General features: G+C 34.9%; 1 protein-coding gene and 1 long non-coding RNA gene across 9 annotated transcripts in view; one reads left to right on the top strand and one right to left on the bottom strand.

Annotated features, from left to right (window-relative positions):
• The window catches only part of LOC130457402 (uncharacterized), a 238,001-nt gene that overhangs the window by 50,956 nt on the left and 168,351 nt on the right, over positions 1–18,694 (top strand). The window contains exon 4 of one of the 5 annotated variants that reach the window (XR_008916587.1): positions 3,376–4,106. The exons of the other annotated variants lie outside the window; for them this stretch is intronic. This is a non-coding gene — a long non-coding RNA (uncharacterized LOC130457402). Of the gene's footprint in view, positions 1–3,375; positions 4,107–18,694 lie in introns of those variants that run through there. 5 annotated transcript variants of the gene reach the window in all.
• The window catches only part of ADGRB3 (adhesion G protein-coupled receptor B3), a 954,807-nt gene continuing 936,408 nt past the window's right edge, over positions 296–18,694 (bottom strand). For all 4 annotated transcript variants that reach the window (XM_001365288.4, XM_007484165.3, XM_056818441.1 and 1 more), the window contains 2 exons: positions 8,359–8,463; positions 296–2,145 (listed from right to left, as the gene is read on the bottom strand). In XM_001365288.4, the coding sequence (XP_001365325.1) occupies positions 1,957–2,145; positions 8,359–8,463 (294 nt within the window). In that variant the 3' untranslated portion in view covers positions 296–1,956. The remainder of the gene's footprint in view (positions 2,146–8,358; positions 8,464–18,694) is intronic.

The following is an 18,694-nucleotide window of genomic DNA, read 5'->3' as shown; positions in this document are numbered from 1 at the left end:
AATGCTTTGTAGGTTTTATTATTATTATTTTTATCATCAAGGCTTTATGTACTTTTCATTCTCAACATCTGGTTTTCTGAATGGTTTCATGATTTCAATTAGAAACTCAAGTCCTAGCTACATATTACTGGAATTAAGCTAAATTGCATGTTTTTAATGTTTTCTATCTTGAGAGAATATTATTCCTATAACCAAAAAAATCTCATAGAACATTAATAAGTTTTAAGACCATATTACAATTAGCATGATAGTTTTATGCTAGTGAAAAATCAGGCTTTTGTTAACAGTTATACTCTTTTTTGCATATTTCGATAATGTTTATTTTTTAAAATTTGATTAAAAATAGACTTTTCAAAATCTTTACATTGAGAACAATAAAAACAAATGACAGGAATGAAGCCTGAGCTGTTTGTTTGGTTTTTAAGGCTCCAGCTTGGTGGTGGAGGTGGCTTTTTTGTTGAACTTCTTCCTAAAAGTAGGTCATTTTCTCTTGGCCTGAGCTACACCCATTCCAAAGCCATCACAGCCACTATCCCTGTGCTCAGAGACTTGGGCTGGTCACAAAAGATAATGCAGCTCAGGTTTAACATCAAACAAGTTTGAAGAAACTTCTTGGAAACTTGGGATACCCTTCCTTGCCACAGTATCATAAATACAATGTTCAATCATCTATAGAATAACAAAAAAAAGTTTAAACAAATCCCACAATTAATTTCCCTTGATGATCTGAGGGGGCTAGTGACATCACCAGCATGGCTTATATTGAAGCTAGAGACAGTTTGCACCAACAGCTTCCCTCAGCCTTCCCCTCTCTCTGAGCTGCCAGACAGATTCCTCTTTGTCTCTGTTAAAGACTATAGTTCTGATAGGATTTTAAATCCTGCATGAATGTAGTTTTTTTTATATGCTATGAAGAACTTGTAAGCACACATGGCTTCTCCTTTGATTCATGCATTGCCCTCAATTATTTAAAATAAGCATATCCTTTTTTTTTTTGGCATAGTAACTTACTGTTTTCTCTTAGTTGTGTTTTCATTGGAAGATAGAAACAAAACATATCTATATATAAGAATGATGGCAGCAGAACTCTGACAAGCTGAATTTACATGGTACATTGTTCCAAAGAGCATTTTGAGTAGAAAATACAGAACCTATTATACAAACCTACTATTACATTTGAGAAATCATTAGCCTCAAAGGAGTAATAACGGTATGCCATTAAAACTGAGAATACATTTTTTCAGTATCTGCATTAAAAAAAAACTTTATAAATATGTAAATTTCAATTCAATAAATCCCAAATAAAATGCACTAAAAAACTGATATGTAGACAAAAGTTTATTTACACCATACAACATTTTAAATATTTTATACACAGCTGCAGCGGAGAAAGCTACTCTGAGCTTTCTGGAGAAAACTGCAATAATAAAGATGTGAAATATATTATTCATATAAAAGTGAGATTATTACTTTATTGCATTTAAAGCAATGAAGAATGTAGCTCAACAAACATTCATTTAATGACAAAAACTTTGCTTTTATATTATAAAGTAAAAAGTGTAGTAATGGCCAAACAGACTGTTATAAACTTTAAAAACTGCATAAATATATACATTGTGCTTCATGGTGAAGTTTTCTGAAAACTAAACCAAATGAAGCAGTTACAACATGAATCGTTGCTTGAGGTTTATCTATAAAGATTACCTTACAAATCCATTCCACGTTTACTTACAACACAGGATGGTAAGAATTGTACACCTGGTTCTCCACTAGCTTGCCTAGCGGGACGATATGGTAAGAAAACACCACTGACGTTTGGCACATGAAGATCCTGACATATGTACGGTAGCCACAATGTCCAGAGAGCAATGTCAGGCTTCCCAAGTCTCGAGTGTCAGTGCTATGAATGATCTGATCTAGTTTCCGTAGCAGTATGTTTTGCCTTCTTTCTGTTTGTTACACCTCCGTTTGAAAGTCTCCTTCTTGCACATCAAGAGGCAAATTCAGACACTTCTCCCATTCTGCTGGTCTTAGTTCCAAAGCGTCTTTTGCCTCTGTGTCTAAAACATTTATTGTGGTGTAATGTTGATATTCACTAGGGTTTTTGAAAGTGTCCCATGGGCTCTTGTTTGGTGCTGGGTTTTCCTGTGAAGAAAAGAAGAGAAGAAAGCCATTTATGTGATGGATGGGATTGGTGTCTTTTCTTTTTTTTAAGCATCCCAGGTAAATGCCTATTTGCTGCCTTAATCCAGCTTAAGCAATTACAGAGTATCTGAAATTGCAGCCAGCTGTCAACGAACAGGCATGATTTGAATTCATTTGCATTGAAAAAGAGTAGATGAGCACCTTGTCTTCAACTTGTGATTCGTGGAACTAATCTGGAGGAGCTCCAAGAGTAAAATCATTTAGGAAAGGAATCTTAGTAAGATTAGACTCTTAATCGCTCACAGACACTTACTAGTTTTGCTACTCTGGGCAAATTACTCACTTAGCCCCGGTTTCCTCATCTGTAAAATGTAAAGCATAATTGCACCTACATCTGTGTCATGAGGACCAACGAGTTAACATATGTAAAGAGCTTTTCTTCATAATGCTAGCTAATATGATTAATATTTACAGCTTGAAGTGGTCTGAGAGGTTTAGTTTTTTATAGGTGAGAAAACGGATGCACTAAGGTGACTTGTCCAAAGTGACCTGGCTGATCATCAAACACAGGTTCTTTTAACTCTTAAATCCTGCATTCTTTCTACTGTGCCACATGATCTAATCTATGTCATTTCTTGGCTTGTCTGGGTGCATTTTCCAGGGCTCCAAGTTCTGGCAGGGAATGGAAACTCAAGTTAAATGATAGAACACCAGCAATTAAGTGATATATTCTTCTGAGAAATAGGCAAGAGGCTCAGATTATTAGATGACCAATATAGGATCATAAGAATTACCAATGAGCACACATCCTGGCAGTGATTTCTAGACTCTTCTGGCTCATTCTCAGTTTTTTTTTCTTTCCTTTCCTTTATTTGCATTGTTGAACTATTTCTCATCTTCCCTTGTTCCATAGGCTTTTACTTCCTCCACAGTACATCTTTCTAAAATTTCACACATATTTTGGACACATTTTCAGTTTAACAAATTGCTTCCTTTTCATATTTAAGTTTTCTGGAAAACATTTCCTTATTAACATTTGAGCTTTGAAAGACTACTTTGCCTAATAGCTAGCTACTTTTATAGAATCAGTTCCTCATTTTCAATCCTTATTCTTACTAATACTAATAACTTTATATAGTGCTTCAAGGTTGGCAAAATGCTTTATATGTGTTTTCTCTTTCGATCCTAATAATCACCTGTCTAAGTAAGTCTTATTATTCCATTTTATAGATTAAGAAACAGAGTGTTAACTTGGTTATCTTTTGGAATGCTCATGTATTTCTCACTCCAAATCCAACACTGACACCTTATAATGAATACATCATGCCTTCTTTGAGGGAAGGATGCATCTTACTCTAGGTAAGAGCCTTGATTATTTCTAAATGCCATAATATTTGTGCTCTTTTGTGGTCATGGCAATTACTGTGCTTTAAATTGCAGTTATCTGACAATTAGTGCAAAATGAAGAAATATGAGAACAGGTGGAGTTTGGTGTATGAGCTATGTATCAGAAACCATTATTGACATCTGGGTTAAAACAAAAAGATGCCATCCATCTGAACAATTTGTGTGTCACCAAACTGATGTGAAATTACAGTGTATTGATCTGAATGTCACATTGTTCACCCATATGAGGAAACATCAAATAGAAACCGTGCTTTGTACTACTGCCCTGTTATTAAATTTAATCCAGAGATTTGCAAACATGAATCAGCCTGCAGGAGAGGAGGTTAGCTATTTAATGTCTTCTTGCTAATATGCCCATTAGAATAAGGAATGAACAGTTTTAAAAATAGTTTCATTTAAAATCCTAAATTTAGAGGGAGAAGAGAGTTTGTAGATCATCTAATCTGTCAGTCTCATTTTACAGAGGAAGAAAGTGAAGTCTAATAATTTGCAAAGGACCTTGCAGGCAATAGTGACAGAACCAAGATTCATCTCTACAGCCTCTGCCTCCAAATCTAGTCCTTGTCACACTTTCCCAGCTATATTATTCTGAAATTCAAAATGATTTTACTCCCAAGGTCAGGAACTGTTAATCTTCATTAACTCTTTCTTAGAAATACTTTTTTTACATTTGTTCTATATCAGTATAACCTAAGTTATATTTATTCTAATTAAAATATATTTAAAACCTATTGAAGCTTATCTCCAGACCTAACATCTTCCATGTCTTTCCTATGCTGGCATATTTAATTCAATAAGATGATTTTAGATAGGGAGATTAAAAATGGTTACTGCAAATAAATTAATTATTCTGCCCCTCCCCTCAAATTCTTATTGGATCATTGTGTTATAGATCTGAAGTTGAAAGGAGCAGAGAAGCCATTTAGTCCAAGTCTCTCTTTTTATATTTGAGGAAACTGAGTCCCATGCAAGTTAAGTGACTTTTCAAAATCATTTTAGTAGTGATAAACCAATGAGGGGGACTTAAAACAGATACCTGGCTTATTTGTAGGACTTCATTCAGTGATTCCAATTCTCTTGGAAAATTAAAGTCAAAAAAGGTCTAAATGTAATATTAGCTATAAAAGTAGAACAACCAGAACTGTGTTCATTAGGTCTCCTTAAATATTTGGAATGTTTCCCTACTTTGCTTTTACAAGGAGACCAATAAGAAGAACATAAAAGTGATGGGAGGGAACTAAATTTTAATTAATTAATAATCTTTAGGCTATTTACTTGGATCATTGAAAATCATTTTTATTCATTCTTACCTAAGAGTTGTCCATTGTTGTGATGGAGGCAGCACATACTGACTATAATTGTTAAATCATTTTTATATGATGAAAAAAATCCTGTTTCTGCATTTTCCACCTGATATGATATCCTGAAACACCTGGCTTCTTTCTGTTCTCATTTTAAGCTTTGTGCTGATGAGCCACAGTTCTCTGAGGAAGTAGATTTAGGTTTCAGCAAGAAGGATTTTGAGCAGCTATTTAAGCTATAATATGTACACACATTAGAGAGAGAAAGAGGAGAAATTCTCTCTGAAGATCATTAAAACAGTGATCTTTTGGGCAGGGGGTTAATTGTTGTTCTTCCTTGAGCAATGAAAATGAACAAAAGAATCTTTCAAGTTTCCTTTTATCTCTAAAAATTATATTATTTTAGGGAATTACTATAATTTACCTCATTTTCAGGTGCTGCAAGCTAGTAACCAGAAAAGGTAAAATTGTCTATGTGATAGATTTAAAATATGTTTTTGGACCCAAATATAAGATTTGTCAGCAATAATGTGCCACTACAAATTATGTGACTCAATTAGGGATAATATACTCATATCTTATAAGTTTTTCATTAATAAAACAAAGTAAATAACTCCTATATTTCCCAATCTTGAAGAATTAGGGCAATGGTTATCTAATAGACAGTTTTCTCCTCCCCTATCTAACATTTAAACCAGTAACTTATAGAAATTTAAGGAAATAGGGAAAAGGCATGATGCTACAAAAATGTTAGTTCTGAAAGGTAATAGTAATTGTTAGGATGCCGAGATCCATATATGTGTACCATAAATGATTAAATCCTCAGATTAGAGACTTAGGGGGCCCAAATCAGATTTATATAATACTGGTCAGCCAGCAGGATTAGTCACATTTGTCTGCTGAATTTGATAGGACTTAAGACTATGGTTTCTTCAATTTAATTCAAATTCAGCTTAAATCTTTTCAGAGAAAATTTTGAATTTATTTTCATTTACTCTCAAGGCAGAGACCTGTGCTAATGTCATTTGTTGGCTGAAAATCTGCTTAGGAGGAGGAGGGGAGTAATCAATTTCTGAGTATTAAATGTCAGCTATAAGTTTAGCACTATTCTAGCCATAATAGGGGAGACAAAAGAAATGTCGACTAGTCTTATTTTCAAGGAACTTATGACCTTAGCAGGAGAGATGAGGCTAATACACAGAACAATCACTTGCTAACTAGAAGTGCAATAAGAAGAGTTCAAACTATCAGAGCACTAAAGGCTTACAATGTATTCAGCATATTGCTCAAGCTGGGAGAGTAAAGATAAATTAGGAAAAAAGACAGACCTTGCTTTTCAGAAATTCTATTTTCTTTGAGTTTTATGAAGAATACAGGACAGAACTGATTGTGGAACAGGGTTCAAAGCCTACCTCTGTCACATACTGACTATGCAACCTTGGATGAGACACTCAAACTTTCATAAAGGCACAAATTACAAAGCAGGTGCCATTCTATAGTGGAAGAAAGCATTTCTTCTTTTGGAATTTCCTACAATGCAATACCAGATGTGGTCCTTACAGAGTTGGTTCTGGGTTCAGGGAGGCCTTATTAATGACATAGACACTCTGGAATATTAAATAATTAATCATTTAAATCTGTAATTATTTAAGTACCTAATCAAACTAATTTTTACAGTTAACATCTATATATAGTATTTTAAAGTTTAATAAATACTTTATACTTTGATTTTCACTACAAACATGTGAAGTAAGATCAGAGAAGTTTAGTGGATTACTATGAGTGTCAGATACTATACCAAGCACTAAGCATATGACAACAATTAACTGAGGGTTATAAATGTAAACAAGCCTCTCAATTTTTTTTGGTCACTTTTTATTTTTATTTTTTGACTATTCTTTTTTCAATCCAATGTTGAAATTTTTTTTTACAATTTTTCCAACTTTTTGCAATTCAGATTCTCTTCCCCCTTCCCATCCCTGAGGCAGTAAATCATCTTTATATAAGTTATATTATGGCTAAGCTCCTCAATTTTTGAAAGGGAAAACATTACTTCTTCTGCTTTGTATCTATTGTTGTTTAGTTGTGTTTGATTATAGCCCCTATTTGGTTTTTCTTGGCAAAGATAATGGAGTGATTTGCCATTTCCTTTTCCAGTTTTACAGTGAGGAAATGAGGCAAAAAAAAATGCCAAGTGACTTCTCAGGGTCACACAGCTAATAAATGTGTGGGATCAGATTTGACCTCAAGGAGTCTTCCTTGCTCCAGGCCTGATGCTCTATTCACACTGTACCACCTAGTTGTATCGGTATATACATTATATATGTGTGTGTGTGTATATATATATATATATATATATATATATATATACATATACATATATAATACAAAATAATTGGTGGTAGATGTGTGTAAAAAGTCAGAGAGGGACCAGGAATAGCTTTATGTAGAAGCTAGCACTTGAGCTGAGTTTTGAATGAAGTTAGACATTTTAAGGAGATGTTAAGAGGAAGGGAATTTGGGCATAAAGGACAGTCACAGCTAAAGTAATGAGATGGGATATTGAGTCTGAGGGTGCTCCACCAGCCTCTTGGACATCAAGATGGTAATGGATTCTTTGAACATAGCAATCCTTGACAACAAAATAAGATAGACCTCAATTGTTTATAATTGTATTATAGAATCCTTCTGATCCTGCTATGACTGGTCGAGAAGCAAAAAAGAAATGGTGGGAGGGAGTAGAAGGGTTAAAGCAAAAGGTGCTAGAGAGTTGGCCTTGAATTAGATGTGGAGAATGCTTAGGTTTTAAGCAGGCAGAATATGGAGGGAAGGACATTCAAGTACATGGAGTAACATGAGCACTGAGATGCAATTTATTAGGGTGGAGATAAAGAGCAGTGAGAGGGCTGACCAGCCTAGAACAGAGGGCATGAATTTTGACAAGCCACTTCCAGTCTTTGAGGATTCAGTTTTCTATTCTTTAAAGTCCAACAATATCCTCAAAGAGCCTTTGAGATCTATGTAAAGACCATATATTAATGCATCAAGGATTGTGTTGTGCATCAGTGGAGGAAGTAAGTATACTAGTGAAATCACAGATTTTTGAAGTTTGTTTTGCATCATGGAAATAAGCCCTTGAAAAACATGTCTTCTTCCTAAAGATGAGAAGGGAGGTTATTCCATAGCATAAAGAAAGATGCTTAATGAGCTTCTGTCACACTTGACAGCTAAACCACTCATTTTGGTACCTAATTACATTGGTTCACAGATGGATTCTTCTCTTTTTTTTTTTTATGGTGAACACACAGTAGACATCTTGGTTAGCCAGCAAGAGTGGGAGCTTTGGGTGGACAAAGATCATACCTTCTAGTATATATTCCTTTTACATTCCCCTGCAGCAACCTAGCACAGTCCTAGGAACATAATATAGTGGGCATGCATTAAATATTTGGTTAACTGACTTTATACTTGATGAACTGAGCTGATGAAATAAGAATAGACTCACCATACTGCTTGTATTTGGTATGTCCCGAAATCTGTCCAAAGTCTGAAATTTCTGATTTAGTTCCTGAAACAATTCCATATGTCTCTTCCTAGTATGCATGACCTTCTGCAAGAGAAGACAGAATGGCTTTCATTCCTAATTGGATTTTTGCCTTTTTTTTTTCTTAAGATTCATTATTTTCTCTTTGCTAATAAGGCAAATTGAGTTTGGCAGGAGCCAGGGGGTCCCTGTAGACGCTACAAATGTAAATGAGTTCCACCAAATCTCTTCTTAGTCTCTTATTCAGCAGTTTTTGTACATAAAATATTGAATTTTCCTTCTACTTACAAGACTGCCAAAAAATAGTTTTCTCTTGTGATAGTACAGATGTATTACAAATGCAATTATCACCTTAGTGTAAGATTCTCATCATTCAGAGCTAAAACTGTTTTGAAGCAAAATTGTTACAGTATAAAAGAATACATATAAATGTATAATTATATAGCATGTATATATAAATCTGGATGTGTAAAGCACACAAGCCCTTCAATTCTTGACAGAAGAAATATTACTTCTTATGCTTTATTTCTATAAATAATAAAATAAATCAGATCTGGCTTTACTAAAGGGGAGAGAAATCCCTAATCCTGCCATGATGGTTGATTTAAGACACTAGAGACTGAAATGTACACAAGGTCTAAATGCTAGAGTGTTCTACCCACAGGTTGATGTAGTTTTACAAAACAAGAATCTGGGTCATCTGCTTCAAACACACAATCTTTTCAAATCCCCCTTAATTCTAGTGCCTTCCCTCTATTGATAGTTCATTTGTATATAGTTACTTAGATGTTGTTTCCCTTTATTAGTCTGTGATCACCTTCAGAGCAGGGACTGTCTTGTTTTTCTTTGTTTCCACAGCATTTAGGTTCAGTGACTGGTTCTCAGTAGACTCTTTTTTTTAAAACCCTTACCTTCTGTCTTAGAAGTAATATTAAGAATTGTTTCCCAGGCATAACTGGGGTAAGGGCTAGACAGTGTTGGTCAAGTGATTTGTCCATGGTTACACAGCCAGGAAGTGTCTGAGGTTGGATTTGAACCCAGGACCTCCTGACTCTCTATCCAATGAGTCACCTAGCTGTCCTAATAATAGGCTCTTAAAAATGATGACTGAATGATCTCTTTTTTTAGAAGGAGGCACTTGACAGTCATGTTTTTTTTTTTCTTTTTCTTTCTTCCAGAGCTTTCCATCATTGGTCCAGAAACCTCACTCTGGAAGCTCACTCCATCCCTGCATTTTAGGCAGTAGAAGTACCCTTTATCCCTGTGGCCTCTCCCTCTGATCGCTTGGGGCTTCCTAGAATCTCCATTTGCAGGAGGAGGTCCAGGCCAGTCATGTTTTCATTCATTTCCTTCACTTTTGCATTATCTATTGCTTTGATAGATTGCCTTCCATACTGGTACCTTCACTTGTTCTTCCCTCTCCCTGACACCTGAATTTCAGCTTCTTGTATCTGTTGTATCCCCCTATTTAAATGTAAGATTCTTGAGGATAGGGACTACCTTTCTTTGAGCTTGAATTTCCATCTGCAGTGTGCTAAGCATGGTGTCTGGCACAGAGCAAGTTATTTGAATGACTGATTAATTGAACCGAGTTCACAGGATAAAATATAAAATTCAGGAGTTCCTAAAAATACATAAGCATCCCCACCAAATTTCTTCTTACTACTTCACCCTCAAATTTATTGCTACTAATAAAACAGTTATTACTATAGCATGCTACAATTACAAAATGTTTTCATGTGATATTTATTCTAAGAGTTGTGATGAAGTGAATAGAAGGATTAACTTGAAATAAGGGAGACCTAGGTTCAAGTTCTGCCTCTAACACAGATTAGTTGTGTGATCATGGGAAAATCATTTAACCAACTTTATAAGTGGGCAACTTGCTAAGACACTAAGTGATAGATATGTGTGTGTACACACACACACACACACACACACACACACACATACACACATATTTCCACAATTTCCACATCACGGTGTTTCTAATGCTGATAAAACCATTGATATCCTCTCAAAAATGCATATATGGCCTTAAATTATTTTAGGTAAATCTGCTGGACGCTGAACCATTTTGAGAATTCAAATAGTAAAGAGTTATATAAGCAATATTATAAATTTATAGGAGGAAATTTGTAAATGTTGACAAGGAAGAGGAAGTCATCATCTCTTACCTTTAAGGATGGGTGCCAGAATTCAAATAAAATGATTGGTTTTAGATGTTAGAAATTGTGGAAAAGGGTATTAATACTTTCAGTGTTCCTCTGTAACTAGATACAGGCTATCTATGTATTTGCATTGGGGAATATAAGGATAGGGAGTGGTATCTGTGATTTCTTTGCTTTAGGGAGCTCCTAGTGAGAAAAATTCCTGTCAAGGAAGGTTATTCCTTTCTCTGAAACCTGGAATCTTGGTATCACCTAGATCTCTGGGAGGTTAAATGTACTGCCTAGGGTCACACAGCTGGTACTAAGTCAGAAAACTTTAACACAGTTTATTTGCATACATATGCTGTATCAGAAAGGCTATGTGCCTAACAAATACCATTTGAACACTTGATTCAGAACTAAATAGCTACCTTAATTTGTGAACATAAGTATTCTGAAAATATTAAAGGAATATATTTTTGTCTAAAATCTGTAGTGTCTACTTTTGTCTCCAAAGATGTTCAAGGACGTATGTGTTTTGGCTTCTTCAGGAACAAAAATGGAAATGAACCATGAGAATTCAAATTTTAATTTCATAATATGAAGGGATCTTCTTTCCTACACAAATATTGATTCACATCTTTTATGCACAGTAAATTTAGATTTAAGTCATTGTCTTCTCTGTTCATTTTACTTGTATGTGAGGGATGTTGCTACTTAAAATCTCATAATACCCAAGTAATCCTAACTCTTGACATTTTTAGCTCCAGATATTCACCAATGACAAATAAGATAGTCAACGAACAGGAAAATGGCAGAATTATTCATGATAACAGGATGAAATATAGCAAACAGTTATAGAGCCATTAGCTTCATATCAGTTCTGAGGGACATACTAGAAACAACATGGAAGGCTTGCTGAAGAGCCACTTTACACAAATAATTTGACTGGTGATAGTGGTAAAGATTTCTAAGACATAAAATTTGCTGAAAGTAACAATGGACATTTTAAAAGACAATATAGGCTTCAATGGTAAAAATATAATTATTCCATTTAGGTAGTATAGGAATTTATTTTTTAAATAATAAAAAGTGTTACCTTTAGTCCCAAGTTGACATCTAATAACTAAACTGAGGATATATGTCAGAAGGCTGAAAATAATTTGGCTTGTTAGAATCTTGGCTTGAACTCTAACCCAACAACATGAATTTCCCATCTACATTTTTTCAATAAATATCCCAATGAGCCATTTTCCCAGTAGTTTTAAAAAGTAGCAAGTGTTAATTTAATAATGAGACAGTATAATGTAGTACGTAGAGTACTAGCCTTAGAGTCAGAAAGATCTAAATTTGAGTCCTGCCTTAGACACATATTAGCTGTGTGACCCCTGAGCAAATCATTTAACTTTTGTCTACCTCAGTTTCCTCCTTTATAATATTGGGTAGCCCCTACCTCCTAGGTTGGATAAAAGGATAAAATGAAATACTATTTCTATAAGTATTTTGCTATAAATGCTATAATTAACATCATCATCATTATTATACTGTAAAACCCTGGGTAAGTCACTTAACTTCCCATTGCTCCCAGGCAACTCTCTAAGATTGTAAATTATAGATGAATTTCTGCTCTCTATTAGTGGAAAGAGTTTTCACACAGGGAGTTCCTCACATCAATAGAAACACCGGTCCAAGCCCAAAACAAAGAGAAATCAAACACCTACCATATAATGTAGCAGGATCACATGTTTTCTGGGATTACCTTTTCGAATAGAGTCAAGTTCCCTTCATTAATTTCTCTGGACCTCAGTTTCCTTATGTGTAAAGTGACATTGTCTCTGAGGTTCCTTCCAGCTTTATATGTCTGTGATATAAAAGAGCATTTTCTGCTAAAAACGTTCCCTCACTTCTTGGATTTTTTTGGGGGGGAAGAATGAGGATCAAAGGTGTAATTTCAGCTCTCTATGAGGAAACTCTCTCCACCAATGCATATCAGCACTTGCTCTGCAATTTATAATCTTAATTATTACAGTTGCATGGGGGCACTGATGGCTAAGGTACTTGGTCAGGGTCACCTAATCTATGTCTCAGAAAGGAATTGAACCCATATCTAATTGACATGAGCCAAGCTCATGAACCACTAACTAGAACTACTTTTCTATGGCTCTAATAGAGCTCCCCACCCACCCAGTTCCACCATGAATGTTTATTCATTTCTTTTCTCCCATTTCAGTTCATTTCCCCCTCATTTTCAAACTCTTTTAATAAAGGTTTTCAAAGATTACTTATTTCTTTCTCTCACTAGAACAATTCCATCTACATTTATTCCTTTCTTCATTTACCTTCTATTGAGTTGATGTCCTAACCTTATGTTCTTCTAATTTTATGTTCTTTACTTTTTATTTCTGGCCCTTTGATAATGCCTAACCTTGACATACCTCAGTCTCTTCCATTGGCCTCTTGAACTTATTTGTCTATTCATTTTTTTCTACTTTCTTGACGTGATCAGTGGACAGAGTACTTTAGTAGACGCTATTATACTATCAGTGAAAAACAAACCTAGCCCCAACTTTAACCTTGGAAAAAGAAGATGCTTGGGTCTTCCTGGAGGATTTCCTATAATACCTTCATTGAACAGAAGGAAACTGTACCTGAATTACATAAATAAGTGCTTTCAGGAGTGGGATTCATATGAAAAACTCATCAACAAATTTCAGAAAGCACTTTGAGAACAAAGCTGTCTCCTATATATACAGTCAGAAAATAACATTAAAATGACTACAGAATTTTTTGGAAATAAAACACAACTGAGATGCTTTGTGAACAGTTCTAGATTAAAAAAATATTACATAGAAATTATTATTATAAACTTTGGAACAATCTGGATGCCAAATAGTTGTGTTCTTAACTTTCTACCTGGAAGCATCTACTTATTAATAGACTTAGCTGTCAGGGAATCACTGACTTTTTCAGAGTCATCTTGACAGTAAATGCTCAAAGTAAAGGGCCTCCAGAAGTTCTGTGAGGTATGTCAATTCTTCCTTCACAACATATGTCACAGCTATGCCCTTTGCTCCATTGAGTCAGACATTGTCAATCAATCAACAATCACTTACTATATGTCAGGTACTGTGCTAAGTGCTGGGGATTCAGAGAAAGGCAAAAATAGTTCCTGCCTTCACAAAGCTTACTTTCTAATGGGGGAGGCACTGTCACAATCAACACTTTAGGTACTCCCCATTTCTCCCCTCTATGATCGCACCAGCTTTCTAAATGGATATTCTGCTCTTTATATCTTATTTCTGAGTTTTCCTTATAGCAGCCAAAATAATCTTGCCAGACCATGAAATTGACTATGTCATTCTTCCACATGATAATCTTCAGTGTTTCTCTATTGCCTCCAGTATAAAATACAAACTCTTTAGCTTGACATTTTAAATCCTTTATATGGTGGCTTCTGCTTATCTTTCTGAATTTACTGAGCATTATTCCACTTTGCTTTATATTCCAGTCAAACTGGCCTAACTCCTATCCCCTGAATCTGGCATTTATCTCTTTACCTTTGCATAGGTTGTCTTTCATTCCTAGAAATCACTCCCTACTTTCCTCTGCTTTTTAGAATTTCTAGAATCATTGAAGAGTAAACTTATGTGCCATCTCCTTTGGGAAGCCTTTCCTGAACTAATTGTTGAATTAGTGATCTCTCCCTCCTGCTCAGATTTTCATCAATATACTTATCCTTTTAAGCAGGATGGTTTCAGAAAAGCTGGAAAGATCTGCATGAACTGTTGCAAAGCAGAAAAAGGAGAACACTGTGCACAGTAACAGCAATATTATATGATGATCAACTGGGAAAACTAGGCTACTCTCAGAAATGCATCAATCTGGGACAATTCTGAAAGACTTGTGCTGTCCACCTCCATAGAAAGAAACTGTCGGAATTGGATGGATGCTGATCAAAGCATACTGTCTTTCACATTAGTGTATTTATGGTTTTATCTCAAAGTTTTGTATGAATGTGCTCTTATAACAGTAACCAATATGGAAATGTGTTTTGCATGATAATGAAAATTAAAATATATGCTGATTCTTTTATATGTAATCCCCACCTCCAATAGAATAATACTCAAGTGTTTAGTTTTCTTTTTCTCTTTGAATACTCAGTACATAGTAGACTAAAAAAAATCTTACCTTCTGACTTAAAATTGATACTAAGTATTGATTCCAAGGCAGAAGAGCAGTAATGGCTAGGCAGTTGGGGTTAAGTGGCTTGCCAAAGGCCACACAGTTAGGAAGTATCTAAAGTCAAATTTGAACCCAGTACCTCCACTCTTTATCCACTGAGACACCTAGCTACTCCCTGGTAGATTAATAACAAATGCTCACTCAACAATGATTATCCAAATGTACAAAATAATGAAGATGAAGTATGTCATATCTACTGACACAGTGGTAATGAATTTAAAATGTAGAAAGAGACAGATTTTGGATGTGGCTACTGTGGAACTTTGATTTTCAGAACTATGCAGATATGTATTGAGGGCTTTGTGTTTTGTTGGATATTTTTATTTTGCTCAATGGGAAGGAATAGTTTGATAGGGATAAATTAAAAAAAAAGATAAATGCTTGTCAATTAAACTAGTTAGGAGAGTCAACTTTTAGATCACTTAATTCTGCCTGCTCATTGGACCTTTCTTAAATTGCCCTACCACATTCAGGGCTGATATATGTTCAAATGAGCATTGAACATAAGCATGAATCATATTATCTAGGGTCAAGCCTCATCTCTGCCATTTACTACCTTTGTCATCTTAAGTGAATCACATTAATACCCTTAAGCTTTATTTTTCTCATTTATAAAAGTAGGGGACTCGACCTGATGATCTCTAGAGTTATTTCCATTTTACATCTATGATACTATGTTTAGGTGAGTCTCCTAACATGTCAGAAGGAAGATAGTTCCTATTGTTTAAAAATGATTATTTGTCTGTAGTTTTGGATGCTCACACCAAAGAGAGCTTCTAACTATGTATCACCCCTGACAAAAGAGGTTTTGTTTCAGCTTTGGCTACATTGATTAAAGGTTTCACAAACAGTAAGGGTTTCCCTTTGCTATTTATTTGCATTACTCATGTTTTGGATGGTTTTTCTCAATCTAATTACAAGTTCTTGTGTATTTTCCTTATCCTTAGTCTGCTTTACTGCCTATTTTGGTTCTTTACTGACACTAGGGTTAAGATAAAGAATTATTATTTACCATTTTTCTTTCTCTTTTAAACTTTTTTGAAAACATTCTTTTCCACTTAGCTTTCAGAATGATCTTTCTAAATTTGCTCAGATTTGACCACATCAGCCCACTCTTTAATCAATTACAGCTGAGCCCAATTACCTCTAGAATCAAATGTAAAATCTGTTTCTGTTTAAAGCTCTTCATAACCTGGTCCCAGCCTACATTTTCATTCTTTCTATACTATTTGCCTCCCTGGATATTCCCCATGACATAGTGACATGGGCTTCCTTGTGATTTTTTTTTTCTCTCAGAAGACATCGCATGTCCTGAATTTGGGCATTTTCATTAGCTATCTCCTCTTATGCCTGGAATTCTCACCTTCCTCATCTCTGTACCCTGACCTCCCTCATTTCCTTTAAATTTTCCTTTAAGGATTCATATTCCTGAGGAACAGTTTTATTATAAGTGATTTATTGAGTAGGCAGTTAAAAAGTCAAATGTCAATGGACTCCCAAGTTAGTCCAAAGATCCCCAATATAGTGAAGCAATTATTATGTCCAAAAAACAATCAAATATGTTCAAAAGATCAATTATAACAAAAATAATTAACCAAGATACAATTCAGAAAACAAGCTTAGGTAATACTAATTAATTGGAGGAATATTTAGGGGCTTTCCAAGTTGGGAGGGGAAAGGAATAGGTTTCTGCCCATTTGAGAGAGAAATGAGTGAGTTTTAGGGTCTTATTTTTATAAAATGAAAACATGATGATTATAACTATCTGTACATTTGGAACAATATATGATGTGTATAATCGTTTCCAATGGAAAAGCAACAAAATGGAGGACAGAATATGTGGCAGCATAAGGTGGAGTCTGTGCTTTCAATTTATAATCTAATTGTCATACTAAATTAACTGTATTTTATACATGATCTTTATATTCTCTTAAATTCTAGCTAACTTCCTATTTTCTATAAGAATCTTTTCCCAATTTCCAATGATGTTACTGTCTTCATTCTGTTGATTATTGCCAATTAATCTCATGTATTATTTAAATATATTTTTGTTTAGATTTTTTCTTCTCTATTAGACTGTGAGTTCCTTGAGAGCAGGGTTTTTCCCCCTTTTGTTTGTTTTTTGGCTTTTCTTCGTATCCTAAGCACTTTGTACAATGCCTGGCATATATAAAACAAGGTTCAAAAATGCATGTTGCCTGACTGACAGAAAGCAGTTCCTGGGAAAGGGAAAATAATTTAACTGCAAAGTTTATTTTTAATATTTCTACTATTTCTGAAATTGTGTGATTAATACAAATAGTGAAACAGAGCCATATAAACAGTTTTTCCTTACTTAAGATAACAAAGTGTTAGGTTTGCTAGTCAAGTCAAATAATATAGGGTTTTTGTTATATGGATTTGTAAGATCAATGTTGTTCAGGCCAGACATCCTTACTAGAAGCTACATCTAACCCATGTTCAGAGAGGAGCTACAATTTGACTTGTGGGACAGCCAATAAGTCCTCCTTATCACATGAACATCAGTGTTATCATTTGATACCTTTTGTATTCCAAGGCACAGGTGCTTTGAGACAGACTGTAGCAAGTTTTATAATAACAACAGACTAAAAAGTCACAGCATTTGCAGTTTAAATTTTGGAAACAAATGATGCTTTTTAAAGACTGATACAGCACTGTCAAGTCCCCCAAATCTTTGGATTCAAAGAAGCAGCTTTAAACAAATTGTTTTTGTTTGTTTGTTTGTTTTTTGGTAGGGGAGTTAGGTGACCTAGTAGATTGAGAGCCAGTCCTAGAGATGGGAGGTCATGAGTTCAAATGTGACCTAAGACACTTTGTAGTGGTATGACCTTAGGGAAGTCACTTAATCCCCATTGTCTAACCCTTACCACTCTTCTGCCGTTGGACCAGTATTGGTTCTAAGATGGAAGGTAAAGTTAAAAAAAAAATCAACCTTGGTCTAGAAGGAAGACAGTTTCTGAAGGAAAGATTTTTAGTTTTGCATTTAGGAAAAGTTATTGGGAAAAGATAGCAAACAGCTGATCTTCATTTGTTCTGCATATGACAGCAGAAAATAGATTTAAATCTGCCTTATTACTAGCCTTGGATGAGTCAACATTTCTGCAAAAGGAGTCTATATTTAATCCTGACTTTCTTCACCTCAGTGAATGTCTCACAAGTCAGGTGGAGAAAGGCTCAGTTTTTGGAGGGCTGGTACTTGGAGGGGTATGTGTTCATAATGGGGCTTGACTAAATTAAAGCATGTGAATAGAAAATGAAGAATAAAGAATGGAGCATAAAAGTATATATAAAGCAAGTGGTATAGAGGAAAGGGCAATGGACTTGGTGTAAGATCTAGATTTGAATTCCAGCTCGACTTCTCATTGCTCATATGACTTTGGACAAGTTTCTTTCCCTCAGAGTATCAAAGGATCTTAGGCTTAAAGATGGAAAATAGTATATGTTCATCTAGCCGAATCCCTTCATTTTACAGATGAGGAAACTGAGGCCAAGAGAGCTTAAGTTACTTGCTTAAGATCACACAAATAGTATGAGGAAGATCTGGGCTTCTAGATCTCCTGATTCCAACTCCAATATCAACTGTAAAATGAGGGGATTCAACCAGATGATCTTCCTTCTAGCTTCCAATGCTAAAGTATGGCTAATCCTTACCAAGGAAAAGGAACTTTTCAAAGTGCAGTAGACTTGGCATTGTCTGGGACTGTGATAATACACTTGAGTAAAAATTTATAGATGATTAAAGACTTAAGTGACCAAGTATTATTTAAACCACTTTTGATAATAAGTCTTTCTAGAATGAATCCTACATTTCCCTTTCTTTTAAAAGAGATCACAATGACCTTAATCTCCTCTCCCCTTTTTTAAACTCTTACCTCCCGTCTTAG

The sequence above is a fragment of the Monodelphis domestica genome, chromosome 2 (assembly GCF_027887165.1).
Source record: "Monodelphis domestica isolate mMonDom1 chromosome 2, mMonDom1.pri, whole genome shotgun sequence".
In the NCBI taxonomy this organism is placed as follows: domain Eukaryota; kingdom Metazoa; phylum Chordata; class Mammalia; order Didelphimorphia; family Didelphidae; genus Monodelphis; species Monodelphis domestica.
Note: the sequence above shows the minus strand (reverse complement) of the source record. Positions and strands in the feature narration are given on the sequence as shown.